The 17,663-nt window shown below is 44.8% G+C and overlaps 1 protein-coding gene across 1 annotated transcript in view; it reads right to left on the bottom strand.

Moving 5' to 3' along the window:
- Positions 1-14,504, bottom strand: part of FAM98B (family with sequence similarity 98 member B) — a 37,883-nt gene extending 23,379 nt beyond the window's left edge. Inside the window, exon 1 of the mRNA XM_040968505.1 lies at positions 14,423-14,504. Within this exon, the coding sequence (XP_040824439.1) occupies positions 14,423-14,493 (71 nt within the window). The 5' untranslated portion in view covers positions 14,494-14,504. The remainder of the gene's footprint in view (positions 1-14,422) is intronic.
- Between the last annotated feature and the right edge of the window lie 3,159 nt (positions 14,505-17,663).

The raw sequence follows: 17,663 nt of genomic DNA, 5'->3' as shown, positions 1-17,663 counted from the left end.
GCACAGGAGACCCAGAAGAGCTCCTGGCTCCTGGTTCCTGGCTCCTGGCTCCTAGCTTTGGATTTGCTCAGCTCTGGCCATGGCAGCCGCTTGGGGAGTAAACCATCACATGGAAGATCTTCCTCTCTGTCTCTCCTTCTCTCTGTATATCTGCCTTTCCAATAAAAATAAATAAATCTTTAAAAAAAATCAATTCAATAACAACTATACGCAACTAATTTCACATACCTAATACTACAGATCTAACAAGATTTTACAAGAGATCTGACAAGAGAGATGAGCTCTGAAACAACTATTGTAAGGGACTTCAACATCCCACTTTCATCAACTAACAGACCAAACAGCCAAAAAAGAAGTGAGACTTAAGCTACATCACAGACTGAATGGATCTCTTCAATGGTTTCAGAACATTCCACAAAACAACTAAAGAATACACACTTTTTTCACTAATTAATGCAACATTTTTCTATTATAGACTATACATTAGGTCACAGAACAATGACCAAGAAAATCATGTTATCTTATCTGACCACAATGAATAAAGCTAAATCAACAACAAAAGAAACTCCAGAAATTATCAAAATACATGCAGACCGAACAATCTGCTTCTGAAAGAACAGATTCAGTGAAGAAACTACAACAAAAATCTTTTGAGATAAAATAAACACAGCTAGCAGATAAAAAAAGCAGCACAAAAGGAGATGAAATGAGATAATGCAACTGATACCACAGAAATATAGGACCATTAGGATATACCATGAACATCAAATTGAAATATCTATAAGAAAAATAAACATTCTGGTTACATGTAATTTGCTAAAATGACTGAAGACAAAATCTAACCAGTCCAAAATTGAAGACTGAATCAGATGTAGTTTCCTAATAAAGCAAATTCTAGAACAAGATGAGCTGAATTCTACCAAACTGTTAAGGAAGAACTAATACCAGTTCTTCTTAAGATTATTCAAAAACTTCAAAGGGAGTGAACTCTTTCAAATTCATTCAATGAGGCAGCATCATCTTAATTCTAAAACCAGACAAGACCACATAATAAAAAATATATATATACACACACACAAAATTCTATGTACAGTTAACATATATGTAAGAATTCAATGAAACAATAACAAATTAAATCCAATTTAAAAAACACATCAAAAAGATCATTCACCCTGAGATTTATGCCAAGGATGGCTCAACACATACATAATATACCATATCAAATAATAATGAAAATCATAAAATGCACATGATCAGCTTAACACAGAAAAGCCATTTGATGAAGTTCAACACTAACTCATGATACATATCTGATACAAATTATATACGGAGAGAAAAAACTAACAATGCCTGCATATGGTAAGCCACAACCAACATCACACTGAATTGCAGAAAATTGAAGACAAACAATTGAACCAGACAAGGATGTCCATTCTCACTGCTTCTATTCAGTGTGGTACTACAAGTCTTACCTAGAGTAGCTGAGCAAGAGAAACAAAAGATAAAAAATAGGAAAGAAAAAAGAAACACTATTGCTGTTTCTAGGTGTCATATTAAACTGTAAGACTCCACCAAGGGACTATTAAAAATGATAAATTCAGTTAAGTAGCATGATACAAAAACAAAATGCAAAAAAAAAGTTGTTTTTATATACCAGTAACAAACTCACTGAGGAATAAAGTATAAGAGCAATTCCATGCATAATAACTATACAAAGTAAAATACTTTTGAATAGATTTAACCAATGACATGAAAAACCTCTACAATGAAAATTACAAAACACTAATAAAATAAAGTGAAGGCAGGAAAAAAAAAACTAAAAATATTTGCCACCTCATGGCTTCAAAAAATTAATATCTCCCGTCTCTTAAGCATATATGTTAGCAGGATCAAAAGAGCAAAACAGGACTCAAACCAGACACTCCAATATGGGATGAGGGCATCCCAAGTACAGGCACAATAATGCTGGCCCCAAGAGTTAATATTACTAAAATGCCCCCAAAAAACCCAAAGCATTTACACAGTCCTCATCAAAACAGCAATGACATTCTTCACAGATCTGGAAACCACAATCCTAAACATAAAAACAGAAACGTCCCTGAATAACCACGCTTGATCGTAAAGAACAAAGCCGGGGGCCGAGTACCTGACTTCAAGGCATACTACAGAGCTACATTAACCAAAACACTACATAATAAGAAAGAAAAAAAAATGACACACTGACCAATGGAACAGAGACCCAAGAAATGAATCTAAATTATCTAAATCACAACAAAGGCACCAAAAACACTAGAGAAAGGATAGATGATTCAATTAGCACAGCGGGGGAAACGGAATATGTACAGAAAATGTGGCTCTCCCGCCTCTTACACTGTACAAAAACCCTCTTAAAATAGACTACAGATCCAGAGCAAGACCTGAAAGTATGAGACTACTAGAAGAAAATATAGTAGGCACACTTCAAATAATTGGTCCAAGCGATTATTGTTTTGGATAAGACCCCAAAAGCGTAAGCATCAAAAGTAAAACTAGACAAGTGGAATTTAATCAAATTAAGCAGCTTTTGCACAATAAAGGAAACAAACAGAGCAAAGGGACAATTGATACATGGGAACAAATATCTGCAAACTATTAATGTGATAAAAGATGAATATCTAGAATATATAAGGAATACAAACGACAAAAATCCAATTATTGAAAAAAGGTTATGAATAGACATTTCACAAAAGTAGAAATATAAATGGCCAGCAAATACATTAAAAAAGTCCAATATCACCAGCTATCAGAAAAATGCACATACAATGATGTGGAAAGATATCGTGAATCTCTGCCAGTGTGGAGCCAGAGCGGCCCCAGGAGCGGTTAATATAGGAATGCATAGACACAGGTTAACAGACTGAGGGAAGGAACCTGCTAGACAGCAAATTGTGTATTAGGGGACTGTCTCTGGCAGTTGAAATGTAAATGCCTCAACGCCCCCCGCCCCCGCCTCAACCCTCCTGATGCCTGACAACCCCTTTTAAAAGTCTGATGTTGGGCCTGCACAGTGGCCTAGTTGCTAAAGTCCTCGTCTTGAATGCACCAGGATCCCATATGGGTGCTGGTTCTAATCCCAGCAGCTCCACTTCCCATCCAGCTCCCTGCTTGAGGCCCCGGAAAGCAGTCCAGGACGGCCCAAAACTTTGGGACCCTGTACCCGTGTGGGATTCCCGGAAGAAGTTACTGGACCCTGGCCTCGGATCGGCATAGCATCGGCCGTTGCAATCACTTGGGGAGTGAATCTTTGGAAGGAAGATCTTCTTCTGTCCCTCCTCCTCTCTGTGTATCTGACTTTCCAATAAATAAATAAATCTTAAAAAAAAAAGTCTAATGCTGACCATCACAGTAGTCCATGTCTGACCATCACAGTATTCCATGTGTGTTATTATCAGCTCCACACAGGACAGCAAATACAATGAGATACCATACAATGAGGTATCATCTCACTCCACTTAGAATGACTATTATCAACTAGCCAGCAACAAAGGGAATATCTCCCTTGCCCATTTGTATAAAGATACAATGCTGATGGCAATGCAAATTAAAGCAGTCCCAGTGACCAACAATATAGACATTCCTCTAAAATCTAAAATTAGGGACTGGCGTGGTGGCTTAACGGTTGGGGTCTTCACCTTGAATGCGCCAGGATCCCTTATGGGCACCAGTTCTAATCCTGACAGCCCCACTTCCCACCCAGCTCACTGCTTGTGGCCTGGGAAAACATTTGAGGATAACAGAAAGCCTGAGACCCTGCACCTGTGTGGGAGACCTGGAAGAGTCCCTGGCTCCGAATCAGCACAGCTCTAGTTGTTGTGGTCATTTGGGGAGTGAATCATTGGACAGAAGATCTTCCTCTGTCTGTCCTGCTCTCTATATATATCTGACTTTGCAATAAAAATAAATCTTTAAAATAAATAAATAAAATAGAAAATTAGATATACCATATGACCAGCCTTCCCACTTCTAGGTATGTATCCAAAGGAAATGAAAACTAAATATGAAAGATATCTGTTCCACCATCTTTTCTGGAGCACTATTTACAACAGCTAAAATAAATCATCATGTTAAACACTCCTCAGTGTGTGGATGGATAAACAAAAGTAGGCATTGGTAGAGAACTTCCATCAGCCTAGCCGTTGCTAGGAGTACCCAAGCCAGGTCGAAATCAATGCTTAGGGTCCTGGCCATAGCTACTGCTGCCACACAGTGAGCTAGTCCTGGGCTTGCATGGGCCCAAGAGGGTTCTCCCTTCCTGGTGAGTACACTGGGAGGGGATCATCTGGGAACAAAAATGGGGCTAGGCCTCTATCCATGCAGTGGGAGGGACTTAAGGGAGTTTGACCTAGCAGCCTGGATGCTGAGAACTTCCAGCACCCAAGCCATGTGGGACTCAATGCTTGGGGACCTGGCCACAGCCACTGCTGCCACGCGGTGAGAGAGTCCTGGGCAGCCAGTTTGTCAATAGATGCCAGGGTCAGCCTGCTGGCCGCCCAGGGGTAAGCCCTGGGTCTTGGGGTTGAGGAATTGTTGCCTAGGTACATCCATGGATGAGTTCAGTAAGCATGTTGGTGAAAAATCAATCCAGAGGGACTCCCAATGAAGGGTCACTCTTCTTTGAAGGCAAGAGAGGGTACCGGGACCTGCTGGTTTGGAGGGGAGAACCTGGAAAATATGTATGGGTCAGACTGATACAAGAGCCTGGGATACATGGGAATCCTGGATTGGGTTAGCATGAAACACGGCTGACCACCACAAGCGAGTGTACATGTAAGCTATGGCTGGGGGCCTGTCTAGCAGGGTTGGATCCTAGTACCTGACAGAATGTTGGATCAGTGTACAAATCACATTAGGCAGAGCCATGACACTAACCAGCACACGAGAGAACCATTTCCGGGGATTGATTCTGTGGGGGATGTGTGAACCCAATCCTGTGGAAATACTAGTCCCACTGGTTAGCTCAAGGGTTGGAGTGGTGATGAGCTGGGTTAGGTGATCATGGAACCTGCCATCACTCACGGGTAAAGGAACTAACAGTCCGGGCAGGTCCATGCTGCAGCACCCACATGTGCATCCTAAAACAGGGCATGGAGTGACTGGGCTGCAACAGTCATACTAGGTCAAAATGGAAGGGCAGACTACACCAGGCACTGGCCTAACACGGACCGGCATGTATGAGAACTGGGCCTGGGAGTGGGTCAAGTGGGGGAACTTGGGGAACTCCCCTAGAGGGTCATAACTCTCACTGATGAACACATGGTCCAGGCCTGGGGGTTGGACAAGCTGGGTAAGTAGCTCCAAAGGCTGCCTAATGTGTAGGAAGGGGGCAGACCAGGCAGGGCTGAGTACACTTTAACTCACCAGCAAGAACAGAAATCAGGATGGAGCACAGGTCATGTCAAGCTAGGCTGTTATACTTACTGCTCTGCATGAGCCAGGAATGGGAAGAGACTGAGCCGGGTCAGGTTCCAGCACCCGCCAGCAAGAATAAGGACAGGGGCAGTCCGGGTCAGGCCAAGCTATAGCATCTAAAGCCAAAGGCCAAGACAGGTGAGGGGCTATGCCAGGCTAGGTCAGAGCAACCACTGGCACGTACGTGATCTATAGTTGGGAACATGTCTGTTTGGGGAGTCAAGGGGACACCCTGGCCGACCTGGGGTTCCTACTGTGGGGGCCGGTGTGGGAGCTGCATTCTGGTCTGGATATGGCTGCAGTGTCCCTCGGCATAAGTGTGGACTAGGGCTGGGAGCACCAAGCCGGGCCAGACTCCAGCAACATCTGGTGCTCCGGAGGACTAGGGTAGATGTAGAATGGACCAGATTAGGTGTCTGCCCCTGCTGAGCTATGTGTGAGCTGTGTCTGGGTGAGAACCAACCTTGGCTGAGCTGAAACATCCAACAGTAAGAACCAGAATGGGTTGAAGGCCAGTCAAGAAAGGCCACTATTCCTGCCAGAATAGCAGGTGGATTAAGTAAGGCTGGCCCATGGACCCACTTATGTGCCCAAGATCTGACATTGGGAGAGGTTCTGATGCAGGAGCCTGGGCAACTCCTCTGTCGGGACACAGTCCCTGCAGGTGAGCACAAAAGCCATGATAGGGAGCAGTCCAGACCAGACCAGGGAAAGTTACCCACTGTCATACACTTGGCACAGGTCGGAGGCAGACCAGGCTGAACCAGTTCATATCACCCGCTGGCAAATCTGAGCACCAGAACAGTGTGGTTTGGGCCAGGTTCGGTTGCAACAAATACCAGTACACATTACAGCTGGAATTGGGTGCCCGCTGGGCTGGGATAAGCTGAAACCCCCTCCAGCCTGAGCTGGAATTAGGGATGGACTGGGCCAGGCCAGGCCACAGCACCCACTGGCAAATACCGAGGCGAGGTGAGCCAGGACAGACTGGGCCGCAGCACCCAAACAGTACACGTGAGAAAGGGGGAGGAAGGGGGCAAAGCGGGTAGGGGGAATGTGGAGGGCTCCCAAGCTGGACTGCCACTCCCACTGGAGAGCATGAATTGGGATGGGAACAGACCACACTAGGAAGGGCTACAACTGCGGGCCTCATGTGAGCCAGATCAGGGAAGAGCCAGGCTGAGCTGGCTATTCCTACTGGTGCATGCATAAATCAGAATGGGTGAGGTTTGGTGTGGCTTTGCCCCAGCATCAGCTGGCAGATGCTGGCATTGGGGGCTAATTCTTCTGTCAAGTTAAACTACAGAACCACCCAGAGAGTGCATGATCCTGGAGAGGGAGTGGGTCCAGCAGGGAAATAGTAGGTGCCTCCCTCTTGGGTTACTGCTTTAACTGGAGAGCATGAAAACCAGGACCGGGGCAGACCTGACTGGACGAACAGCACCCACCAGTATGTCTGTGGGCTGGATAGTGGGCCTCGTTGGGTTGAACTAGGCTTCAATGCCCATTGACATGTATGAGAGATGAATGGGACAAACTGGACAAGTCTGATGTACATACTGGCAAGCACAGAAACCAGAGCAGGGGGCAGGCATGGTGGGGGTTAATTTGAGTCACTCCGACTAGGCTGCAGTTCCCACTGGTTTGCGTGAGGGTTGAGCGAGTGGTGGGAAGGATCAGGCGAATTTCAATATCCACTGGTTTGTGTAGAAGACAGGGCTGGAAACAGAACTGACCCAGCAATTGCAACTGCCAGCATGTACATATGCTGATTGGGGTGACGGACTGTGCTGGGCCCTGTACTGGCACAAGAATCTGGTCTGGGATCATCTGGGATCACCTCAGCCAGTTTCTTTGGGGATCTCCCCAATTGAGCTGCCGGACTCAGAACCCCAACCATGAAGAGAAGTGCAGGTGCCATGGTCTGATCATAGACGGCTAGGTGTCAAAGCTGAGCCTTCTCAGAGGCTCAGACAGAGCAGTGGACAGTGTACCCAGTTGCACGTGGAGGGTCTGGTGATCCACTGGAGCCTGTAGAGGATACCTGGTACCACAACAGAAGACAGAGGACAGAGCAAATTGAGTATCTACCCCAGCCACGTGTTGGCAGTGAAAATCTGGGCAAATTGAGACTCTGAGGTGCACTGTGTCAGTCAGTAGATTCTGGAGAGATTTTATTGTGTTTGGAATGGCAAGACTGGCAGCAATTCAGAACTGTTGAACTCTCAAAACCACTTGAACAGGACCTTCGGAACATGCCCCACGTCAGGACTTGGGATTGGTGGGAGGCTGGGTGGGGCTTCTCCCTTTATTCTCCTCTTACGCCAGATACAGAAAAAAAGAGAATGTGGAAACAATGGTCTTACCCACTCTTCTGTAGCCCTTGACCCTCTGTGCCCAAATCTAACCAACTAGATTATCAAAAAATTGTTTAAAGGTGGTATTTATATACAATGGAATACTATTCAAGCATATAATAAGAAATTCTGCTATCTAAAAAAATGGGTGGACCTAGGCATATCAAGGTAAAAGTCATTTGCAGAAGGACAAACATCACATGTTCTCTTCTATTTGTGGAAGTTAAACAACACAATAGTTGATTTGTACTAAGAGTGACTATCAGAAGAAGGAGTAGGGCGACGACAATGAGGTAACAACAGCAAACAGAAACATCACCTTGTAGTGTTCCACGGCACAGCGAGTGACACGGTTCCCAGTAACATACACTGAAGGAAGTCAGGAAGGTGTGAACTTCACAGCAAAGCAGAGTAAGCCACCTTGTGCAATACCTGCATCCCAAACTGGAGGAACTGGTTTGAATTCCCACTACTCCACTTCAGATCCCACTTCCTGCTAATAAGCACTCAGGGGATGATGGCGCAAGTACGTGGGCCCTGCCTCCAGATGGGAGACCCAGAAGGAGTTCTGGCTCCTGGCTTCAGGCTAACCCAGCACTAGCTGTTGTGGTCATTTGGTGAGTGGCCCACATATAAAAGGCTACAATCTCAGTCTTTCTCAATCTCTTTTCTTCTCCCTTTCCCCTCTCTTTTACTCTTTTCTCTGTCTTGTGCCATTTAAATAAATCTTTTTTTTTAAAAAGACTGAAGGAGAGCAACTCACAACCACACATGAAAGTGGTTTATGTTGCTAAATGTGGTAAAATAATGACTGGATCCCACAAAAATATAGACATTATATCCTAATCAGAAGTCTAAAATATAATTTTGGAAAATATATTCTAGTAAGGATGCATAATACCTTTCCTTATAGTTACGAAAGCTGGTGAGGATATGGGAAAAGAGGAACTCTTACTCACTGTTGTGGAAATATAAATTAGTGCAACTACGGTGGCAAACAGTATGTTTTGTTTGGTTGGTTTTTTTTTTGATTTATTAATTTCAAAATCAGAGTGAAAACGATAGGAGAAACAGATATCTTCCCTCTGCTGATTCACTCCCCTAAGTGGCCCCAGTGGCCAGCACTGAGCCAGAAGTTTTACCCAGTCTCCCATATGGTGGTATAGGTGCAAGCACTTTGCTTGTCTTTCATTGCTTTTCCCAGGCCCCTAACAGAGAGCTGTACTGCAAGTGGAGCAGCCAAGACTAGAATCAGCCCCCATATGGGATGCTGGTATCAAGGCAGCAACTTTACCCACTCTGCCACAAAGCTAGTCCTAAAAATTTCTTTGAAGGGCCTGGCATGATGGCTCAGCAACTAAATCCTGGCTATGCACGCCCAGGATCCCAAATGGGTGCCAGTTCGTGTCCTGGCTGCTCCATTTCCATACAGCTCCCTATTATTGGCCTGTGAAAAGCAATTGAGGATGGGCCAAAGCCTTGGGACCCTGCACCTGCATGGGAGACCCAGAATAAGCTCCTGGCCTTAGATCAGCTCAGCTCTGGCCGCTGCAGCTACTTGTGGAATTAACCAGTAGATGCAAAATCTTTCTGTCTTGCTTTCTCTCTGTAAATCTGCCTTTGCAAAATAAATAAATAAATAAATCTTTTAAAAATAATTCTTCTTAAAACCAGAAATAGGGCCTGGCACAGTGGCCTAACAGCTGAAGTCCTCATCTTGAACACACCGGGATCCCATATGGGCGCCTGTTCTAATCTCGGCAGCTCCACTTCCCATCCAGCTCCCTGCGTGTGGCCTGGGAAAGCAGTTGAGGACAGCTCAAAGCCTTGGGACCTGCACCCACACGGGAGACCTGGAGGAAGTTCCTGGCTCCCGGCTGTGATTGGCGCAGCACCAGCCATTGCAGTCACTTGGGGAGTGAATCATTGGACAGAAGATCTTCCTCTGTCTCTCCTCTCTGTATATCTGACTTTGCAATAAAAATAAGTAAATCTTTAAAAAAAAGAACTAGAAATAGATTTACCCTATGATCTACCTACCCCATTTCTGGAAATGTTTTCAAAAGATCAGAACATGTTGAATGAAATAGTTACCTGTACCACCATGTTATTAGCAACATGGTTCACAACAGCCAAAAAATATACTCAAGTAAGGTATCCATCATCAGATGTGTGGGTAAAGAAATCATGGTATGTATACACACACAATGGAGTATTATTTAGCTATTTAAAAAGAATGAAATTCTACCATTTGCATCAAAATGGATGCAACTAAAACATGCCACGCTAAGTGAAATAACCTGGACAGAGAAATACCACGTGTTCTCCCTCATTTGTGGAAGGTAACATAAAAAGAAATTCCTGTGAATTAACAATACTGCTGCAACCATTCTGTCACTTTCATATTTTTGTCAAACCAATGTTCAAGAATGATATACTGGAGGGTGGCATTGTGGTGTAATGGGTTAAGCCACCACTTACATCCTATATAGGCAACTATTCAAATCCCATTGGCTCCACTTCTGATCTGGCTCCATGCAAATGTACCTGGGAAGTTAGCAGAAGAAATCCCAAATACTTGGGCCCCTGTATCCACATGAAGTCCTGGGTCAAGTTCTTGGCTCCTGGCAATTTGGGCAGTGAACCAGCAGGTAGAAGATCTCTTTATCCCACCTCCCCCATCTCTGTAACCCTGCTTTTCAAATAAATAAAGCTAACAAAAAAGGAATTATATTCTGCTATAGTTTTTAATGATGTTATTTTAAAATTACATATGATTAAAATGTTCACATTTCTCTTGATTATTGTTTCGTCCTTGCCTATATGCCAGCTGAATATAGGGCATTGTTCCTTTTTACTGGTTCAACTCTTTATTTAATGGACCACTAAACCTTTGACTGCAACAGAAATTTAAATGTTACCACAAAAATTAAAGAAAAAGAAAAAACAAAAGGGGAAAAGGGGGAGGAAAGACAGACCATTATTCTTAAACTGTATCTAAGAACTACACAGAATCTGTTCTGCACTGAAACACACTAACATGACAACTGATGAGAAGTCTGTTACAGTCAATCATGTGCTTACTGTGACTCTGAAAGTCTGTTTGAATAAGCTCCTTAAAAAGTTAAACACACACATGTTCACATTTATTTATATATCCTAGATATGTGTTTGGAGATACTATTAAAATTATTTTATTGGCAGTAATACTCAGCTATCTGGATTAATTATATCTTTTTAAATTAGTCTCTAAGGAAGAATAACTGGGTTGTTTCCTTTGCTAGTACTGCTTGGCAACGTTGTCGGTGTGATTCTGTCACAGGTGCCTAGAAGTGGGATTCCTGAGTGAGACGTAAACAGAAACAACTCCGCTGAATGCTACTACTCAATCTTTCTCCTCTAGGTTATAACAACATCAAGTTACGCAGAACAACCCCTCTGCGTAACTTATCAAAGTTAGAAAACCTCGAATTTTGAAACCTGGTAGCTCAGTATGATGGGTTTCAAGTTTGTTTTTGAAAGGCAGAGTTAGACAGAGAGACAGAGATCTTCCATTTGCTGGTTCACCCACCCAAATGCCACAACAGTCAGAGCTGGGCTGATGGGAAGTGAAAGGCTTCTTCTGGGTCTCCCCCATGGCAGGCAGAGGCCAAGAACTAATACCATCTTGAGCTGCTTTCACAGGCAATCAGCAGTAACTCAGAAGCCGGTGAGGCGCTGTGGGCCACAGGCCCCAGCTCACTTGTTATAAGTCAGGCTATTCACCTATGCATATGCTTGAAAACCATTTGTTTTTCTCTGAATTTTCTGGCTTCATTTATGAATGGTAATTTTTTTAAAGGTTTATTGTGGAAAGGCAGATTTTCAAAGAGGAGAGATAGAGAGAAAAGGTCTTCCATCTGCTGGTCCACTCCCCAGATGGCCTCAACAACTAGAGCTGAGCTGGTCCGAAATCGGGAGCCAGGAGACTCTTATGGGTCTCCCAAGCAGGTGCATGGGCACAATGACTTAGGCCAGCCTCTGCTGTTTTTTCAGAGCTTAAGCAGAGAGCTGGATCAGAAGTGGAGCAGCAGGGACATGAATCAGCACCAATATGGGATGCTGGCATCACAGAGATGATTAGCTTGTTGAGCCACACCGCCAGACCCAAATGATATTTTTACTGGTTTTTTTTATATATATTTATTATTCTTATTGGAAAGGCAGATTTACAAAGAGAAGGAAAGAAAGAGCTTCCATCTGCTGGTTTACTCCCCAGATGGCTTCAGTGGCCAAAGCCGAGCTAATCCAAAGCCAGGAACCTCTTCCTGGTCTCCCACATGGGTGCAAAGTCCCAGGCACTTGGGCCATCCTCCACTTCCTCCCCAGGCCACAAGCAGGGAGCTGGATGGAAAGTGGTGCAGGCAGGATGCAAACTGGAGCCCATTTGGATCACGGGTGTGCAAGGGAAGCCAGCAGGCTGCCCCTCCCCCTCTCCATGAGAATTTAAAATTCCCATTTTGCAGGTGAAGAATTGAAATCTCATGTTAGGATACCTACCTGTAGGACACTGTGACCCCAGAAGGTCAGCGAGCACAGGATTACAGTTCACTGGATAATATTTGCATGAGAACAACCAAACGGCTACCTTTTGTATACCTGATGGGAGATCATTTGTATAAGAACGGGTGAGTGGACAGCATGTGAATGAGAACACTTGGTGGAACATACAAAGCAAAAGGAGTTCCAATCAAGAGTATGAAAACTGGGCCCAGCGCAGATGGCACAGTGGTTAAGGTCCTCGCCTTGCACACCTGGGATCCCATATGGGCACTGGTTCTCATCCCGGCAGCCCCACTTCCCATCCAGCTCCCTGCCTGTGGCCTGGGAAAGCAGTTGAGGATAGCCCAAAGTTTTGGGGCCCTGCACCCACGTGGGAGACCCGGAACAGGCTCCTGGCTTCAGATTGGCTCAGCTCCAGCCGTTGCGGCCGCCTGGGGAGTGAATCATCGGGAGAGAAGATCTTCCCCTCTGTCTCTCCTCTCTGTAAATCCGCCTTTCCAATAAAAATAAGTCTTAAAAAAAAAAGTATGGAAACAGCTGATGGGTCTTGTTGATAAACTCAATACTTCCTTCCTTACCCCATACAACTCAGTGTATAAAGTCTGATGTCACTAATAAACTTCAGCTTTTGACCATCAGTCAGAATCCATGCGTGTTATTATTGGCTCCATGCACCAAGTCCATCGCTGTGGGACAGCGACACCTACCTGACATAGCAGGGAAGCCACAATCCCTAGCATATATACCTATAATTCATTTAGTATTTAGAGCAATGCTTGAAAGTTTCTATTATTCTGATTCAGTGGTGTCTTTCAGAAAATAATGAAGTGACAGCACTATGACTTCAGTACAAATTTCATCCCCAACCACTTAAGCTCTTAAGCCTCTTTCTTGGCTTAAAAAGAAATTTACTAATCTGACCCAAATGATACAGCCAGATACAGGCATGGCTGCAATTAAAACCTTCAGTTTCCCCCATCCGGTTTCTTTCTGCAACAAAGCAATAACTCTTGAATAAACTTAACTAGTTCATATTGGGGATTAGTCATTCTTCACTGTAATTACAACTTTTTATGAAGGATTACTTCCATTGGAGAGGCAGAGTTATAGAAATAAAGAGACTGAGAGACATCGTCCATCTGCTGGTTCACTCCCCAAATGACTGCAACAGCTGCAGATCTGAAGCCAGGAGCCTCTTCTGGGTCTCCCACATGGGTACACGGTTCCAAGGCTTTGGGCCATCCTCTGCTGCTTTCCCAGGCCACAGTCAGGGAGCTGGATCGGAAATGGAGCAGCTGGGACTAGAACCAGCGCCCATATGGGATGCTAGTGCTATAGGAGGAAGCTCAGCTTGCTATGCCACCGGATCAACCCTACTAATTAAGGGATAAATTCACAATTCCCAATAACTTGTCTCATCAGGGCTGTTGAGGGGGGTGGAGGAAAGGGATGTATTTAACAAACACCTAGTAACAATCGTAACAGCAACCAACATTTGTAAACCGCTAACTGTACGGTAGGCCAGCACTCAGTACTTCTGGTATAACATCCCCTGATTGCCATAATCACCAAATTGTCACAGCTGTAACAAAATCCGGTTCTCAGGTGTTTCTGGAAACACATCAGTAACAAGCAAGGCACCTGTTTTCTAAAAGCGGACTTGGAACAAGACGGAAGTTGAGACAAGTAACTTGGTAGCGCCAAGAGACCCTGAAATGAGTTCCAGGGCTATGAGGAGGCTGAGGGGGTCCCCAGGTCTGGGTGTTGACGCACACCCCGTCGCCCCCCAGTTCCCACCGAGTCCCCCCGACGACCTGGTCAGATGCCCCCTCTCCGCCCCGAGCCCCAGGAAGGCACAGGCCGGCCCCTGTGCGGGCCGCTCGGCGTCCACCCGGCCAGCAGCTCCGAGGCCGGCAGGCTGCGAGCAGGGGCCGCGCTCCACCCGCAAAGGCTCTCTCCCGCCTCGGCTTAACTCCGTCGGCGCCGGCGGGAGCGCGGCAGGGAGAGGCCGGCCGGAGGCCCCGGAGGAACAGGCCGAGCCGCCCCGCGCGGGGAGACGGTCCCCGGACACTCACCCCAGCGCCTCGAGCGTATCCAGCACGTCTCCCTCCATCGTGGGCTCGGGACCCGGCTCGGGCCCTCGCATGGTCCTGGGGCCCAAAGATGCTCAGCGCTCTAAAGCGTCCGCCGGAAACCAACATCGCCGCGCCAAGGTTCCGGCCCGAGTCTTGAAGGCAGCAGAGCACAAGTTCCAGGCAGGAGCAATCGACTCCAGATAGCACTTAAACCCGCTTCACGTGAGAGTGATTCCTGTCTTAAATAAAAACACTGAATAATAATACTAAAAGGGTTGCGTGTGTGCGCGCTGAATTCCTATCTGTGCGTTGAAATCAGCGTTAGCAAACCCGTGGATCTCAACCTATCAGATGTCAGACCTCTTTCATAACAAAGAATCCTGACATTCAGTTATAATTATCTTAAGATAAAAGTAGCACTATCGTGCATTTGCTCATGTTTTTTTTTTAAAATATCATTATATAGAGTAATTCTCTTGCTTTATGGAAATGAAGGGAATGTAACAAAACAATTTTTTCATGAAAAGTATCAGACCACTGAATTATCAGATGCTTGCAGCTCTATGTAGAATCTTTTCAAATGCAGACTCAGACTAGGTGTTGTAGTAACAAAAACAGGCATTGCAGGAGCAACGCAAGAACCATGAGCAGAGCTAAGTAGTTCATATGACTTTCCAAAACTCTGACTTAATGCCACATAACGTTCTAATCAAATACAAAGCACTATTCCTTCTGTGGGAAATGCTCCATATAAACAATGCAAGACATTTTTAGGGTTCATTTACGAGAATGATTCAGCGTTTGCAGTCAGATTATGATTAACGCACATCACCTGCACATTACCCCAACAGAACTGTGAGTATACATTGTCCCCTGCATGGCAGAATACACAACAACCCCTGCCCGAGTCCCAAAGCTGGTAGTGCCCTCACCTCCCTAACCACCGTCAGGAGCAAACTGCTTCCCCGGAAGTATGTGATTGCACAATGTCCTAAGTCACTTGCTGTTTCATTCATCTGAACTCACCCCCAACCAAGAGGTAACACTGCCTGCACCACAGAAGCACAAAAACGTACTTTATGTGACCCTGGTAAAACGGCTGTGAAAAGCAAATCCTGTTCTCCAGGGAATTCCGCTGCCGTGTTTCCTGAAAAATAAACAAACAATAAAGCAGAGCATAGCAAAGAAAAAAATGAAAGGACTTTTTCACAGCATGACAGATATCTGGGAGAGACGGAAAAGTGTAAGACAGTGAATGGAGTCATTGTACTCCAGCACAGAGACCACTGAGGATACAGGACGGCAGCGAAGAGATCCGAGCCAAGAAGCTGTCGACAAAACAAGCATTGACTCAAGACCACCGCTAGCGCCAGGCAGGATCGACTCAAAGCGAATCACAACCTAAGAAAACTGCAGTAGGACAAACTGAAAACAAACAATAAAGTGGCAATTAGAAAAGCAGTTGGTGGAAAAAAAAAATCATAAAAACAGAAACGAGGAAACAATGGAATGAGATCTATCATATATTTAAATAAGAGCAACTTCAGAATTTTGTACATGGTGGCAGTATCCCTAAGAACTAACATCGAAACAAAGACGTCTTCAGTTAAATAAAGATAGATATAAATTGTTTCCAGCAGATCCACATCAAAAGAAATATCTAAAAAAAAAAATGCCTGCAGGTGAAAAGAGAATGCTACCAGAGGAAAATAAAATGAAGCCCAATAGTGCAAAAAGGAATAAAGAGAAGTGTTGGGAAGCAATCTGTAAGTAAAACTAGAGACACAATGTCTATTCAAAGCAGGTATAGTGACATCTTAGAGATTTTAAAATACAGAAAGCTTCTGGAGACGAACTGGGGATTGAGTCTTAAAGAACTGATTCTGTCACTGTTGAGAAAGTAGCAAAATCTCTAATTTATGGTAATAAACCAAGACTTACAGCCCCACAATTAGGATAACCAACCAGTCCAGATCCAGTTAATACAGGTGGAATTACCTGCCTACCACATTCAATTTCTATGGTTTCTAAATTTCAATGTCCCACTAAGCTACATTTTGATTGTAAGAGTTTTCACAACACCTTTAATATTGTCCTCTCCTCACTTTACGATCTGGGCTCGTGGTTTTTCACCAGTCTGAGATTCAGCAGCATTCATTGGGTTGTCTTGGCCCAGTTGCCTACCTATGACTCACCTGCTCAGACCTGGCTTTTTTTTATTATTATTATTAATAACATTATATTATGTGACACAGTTTTATAGGTACTGGGATTCCCCCCACCCCTCCCATAACCCTCTCCCCATGGTGGATTCCTCCACCTTGTTGCGTAACCACAGTTCAAGTTCAGTTGAGATTCCTTCATTGTAAGCATATACCCAGCATAGAGTCCAGCATCTTATTGTCCAGATAAGTTCAACGGCTTCTTGGGGAGACCTTCTCTGGTCTGAAGGTAGAGCCAACAGAGTAAAATGCCGATCAATCAAAAGCTCCAACATAACATCAGCAACAATATACAATGTTATGGTATTAATTGACATAGTATTGAGTAAACAATATGTTAAAAATAATACAAGTTCCTAACCACATCCTGTGACTACTCCATTGACATTTCAACAATTGAGGTGCATAACAGTTATAGGAGGGGTGTGCAGAGAAATCTTCAATACTTTGGTGAGGAGTACTTGCTCTGTGTCCTATCTAGTAAGGTATGTGTGAGTCCATGCTGACCAAGCTTTCCTTGTTGTTCTCTGCCTATCTATTCTAATGTTTGTGTGTGTTTGGAGGGGGGCTCTGGAGCGACCCTGATGGTCATTGCAGAGAGGGTGGAGACCCAAAGTTGGAACTAAGTAAGGACCAGAGAAAGCTCCTCTCCCTAGTCCCGAAGGAAGTTTACTGTTCTGATTCCGAGGACCGCTCTGGGTTCCTGGCTGTTGTTCCAATGACCTTGGATTCTATGAGGAAGAATTTGGGCTTCTTTCATCCATGTAGTAGATCCAAAGGTGGGGGGGGCGATGCCCTCTTAGTTCTCGGCAGACCTTGCTTTTATAATCTACTCAGCCACGCTGGTGTCTCAGCACCACGGGTTAACCATCACCTGCGATCTGGATCCCACAGAGGCACTGGTTCATGGGCTGGACACTCCACCACTGATCCAGGGAATTGCCTGGGAATTGCCTGGGAAAAGCAGCAGATTACTCAAGTGTTTGGGCCTGTGCCACCTGCATGGAAGACCCAGATGT

The sequence above is a fragment of the Ochotona curzoniae genome, unplaced genomic scaffold (assembly GCF_017591425.1).
Source record: "Ochotona curzoniae isolate NIBS_2020 unplaced genomic scaffold, NIBS_Ocur_1.0 scaffold_4701, whole genome shotgun sequence".
NCBI classification, from domain to species: domain Eukaryota; kingdom Metazoa; phylum Chordata; class Mammalia; order Lagomorpha; family Ochotonidae; genus Ochotona; species Ochotona curzoniae.
This window is presented reverse-complemented; position numbering and strand designations above follow the sequence as displayed.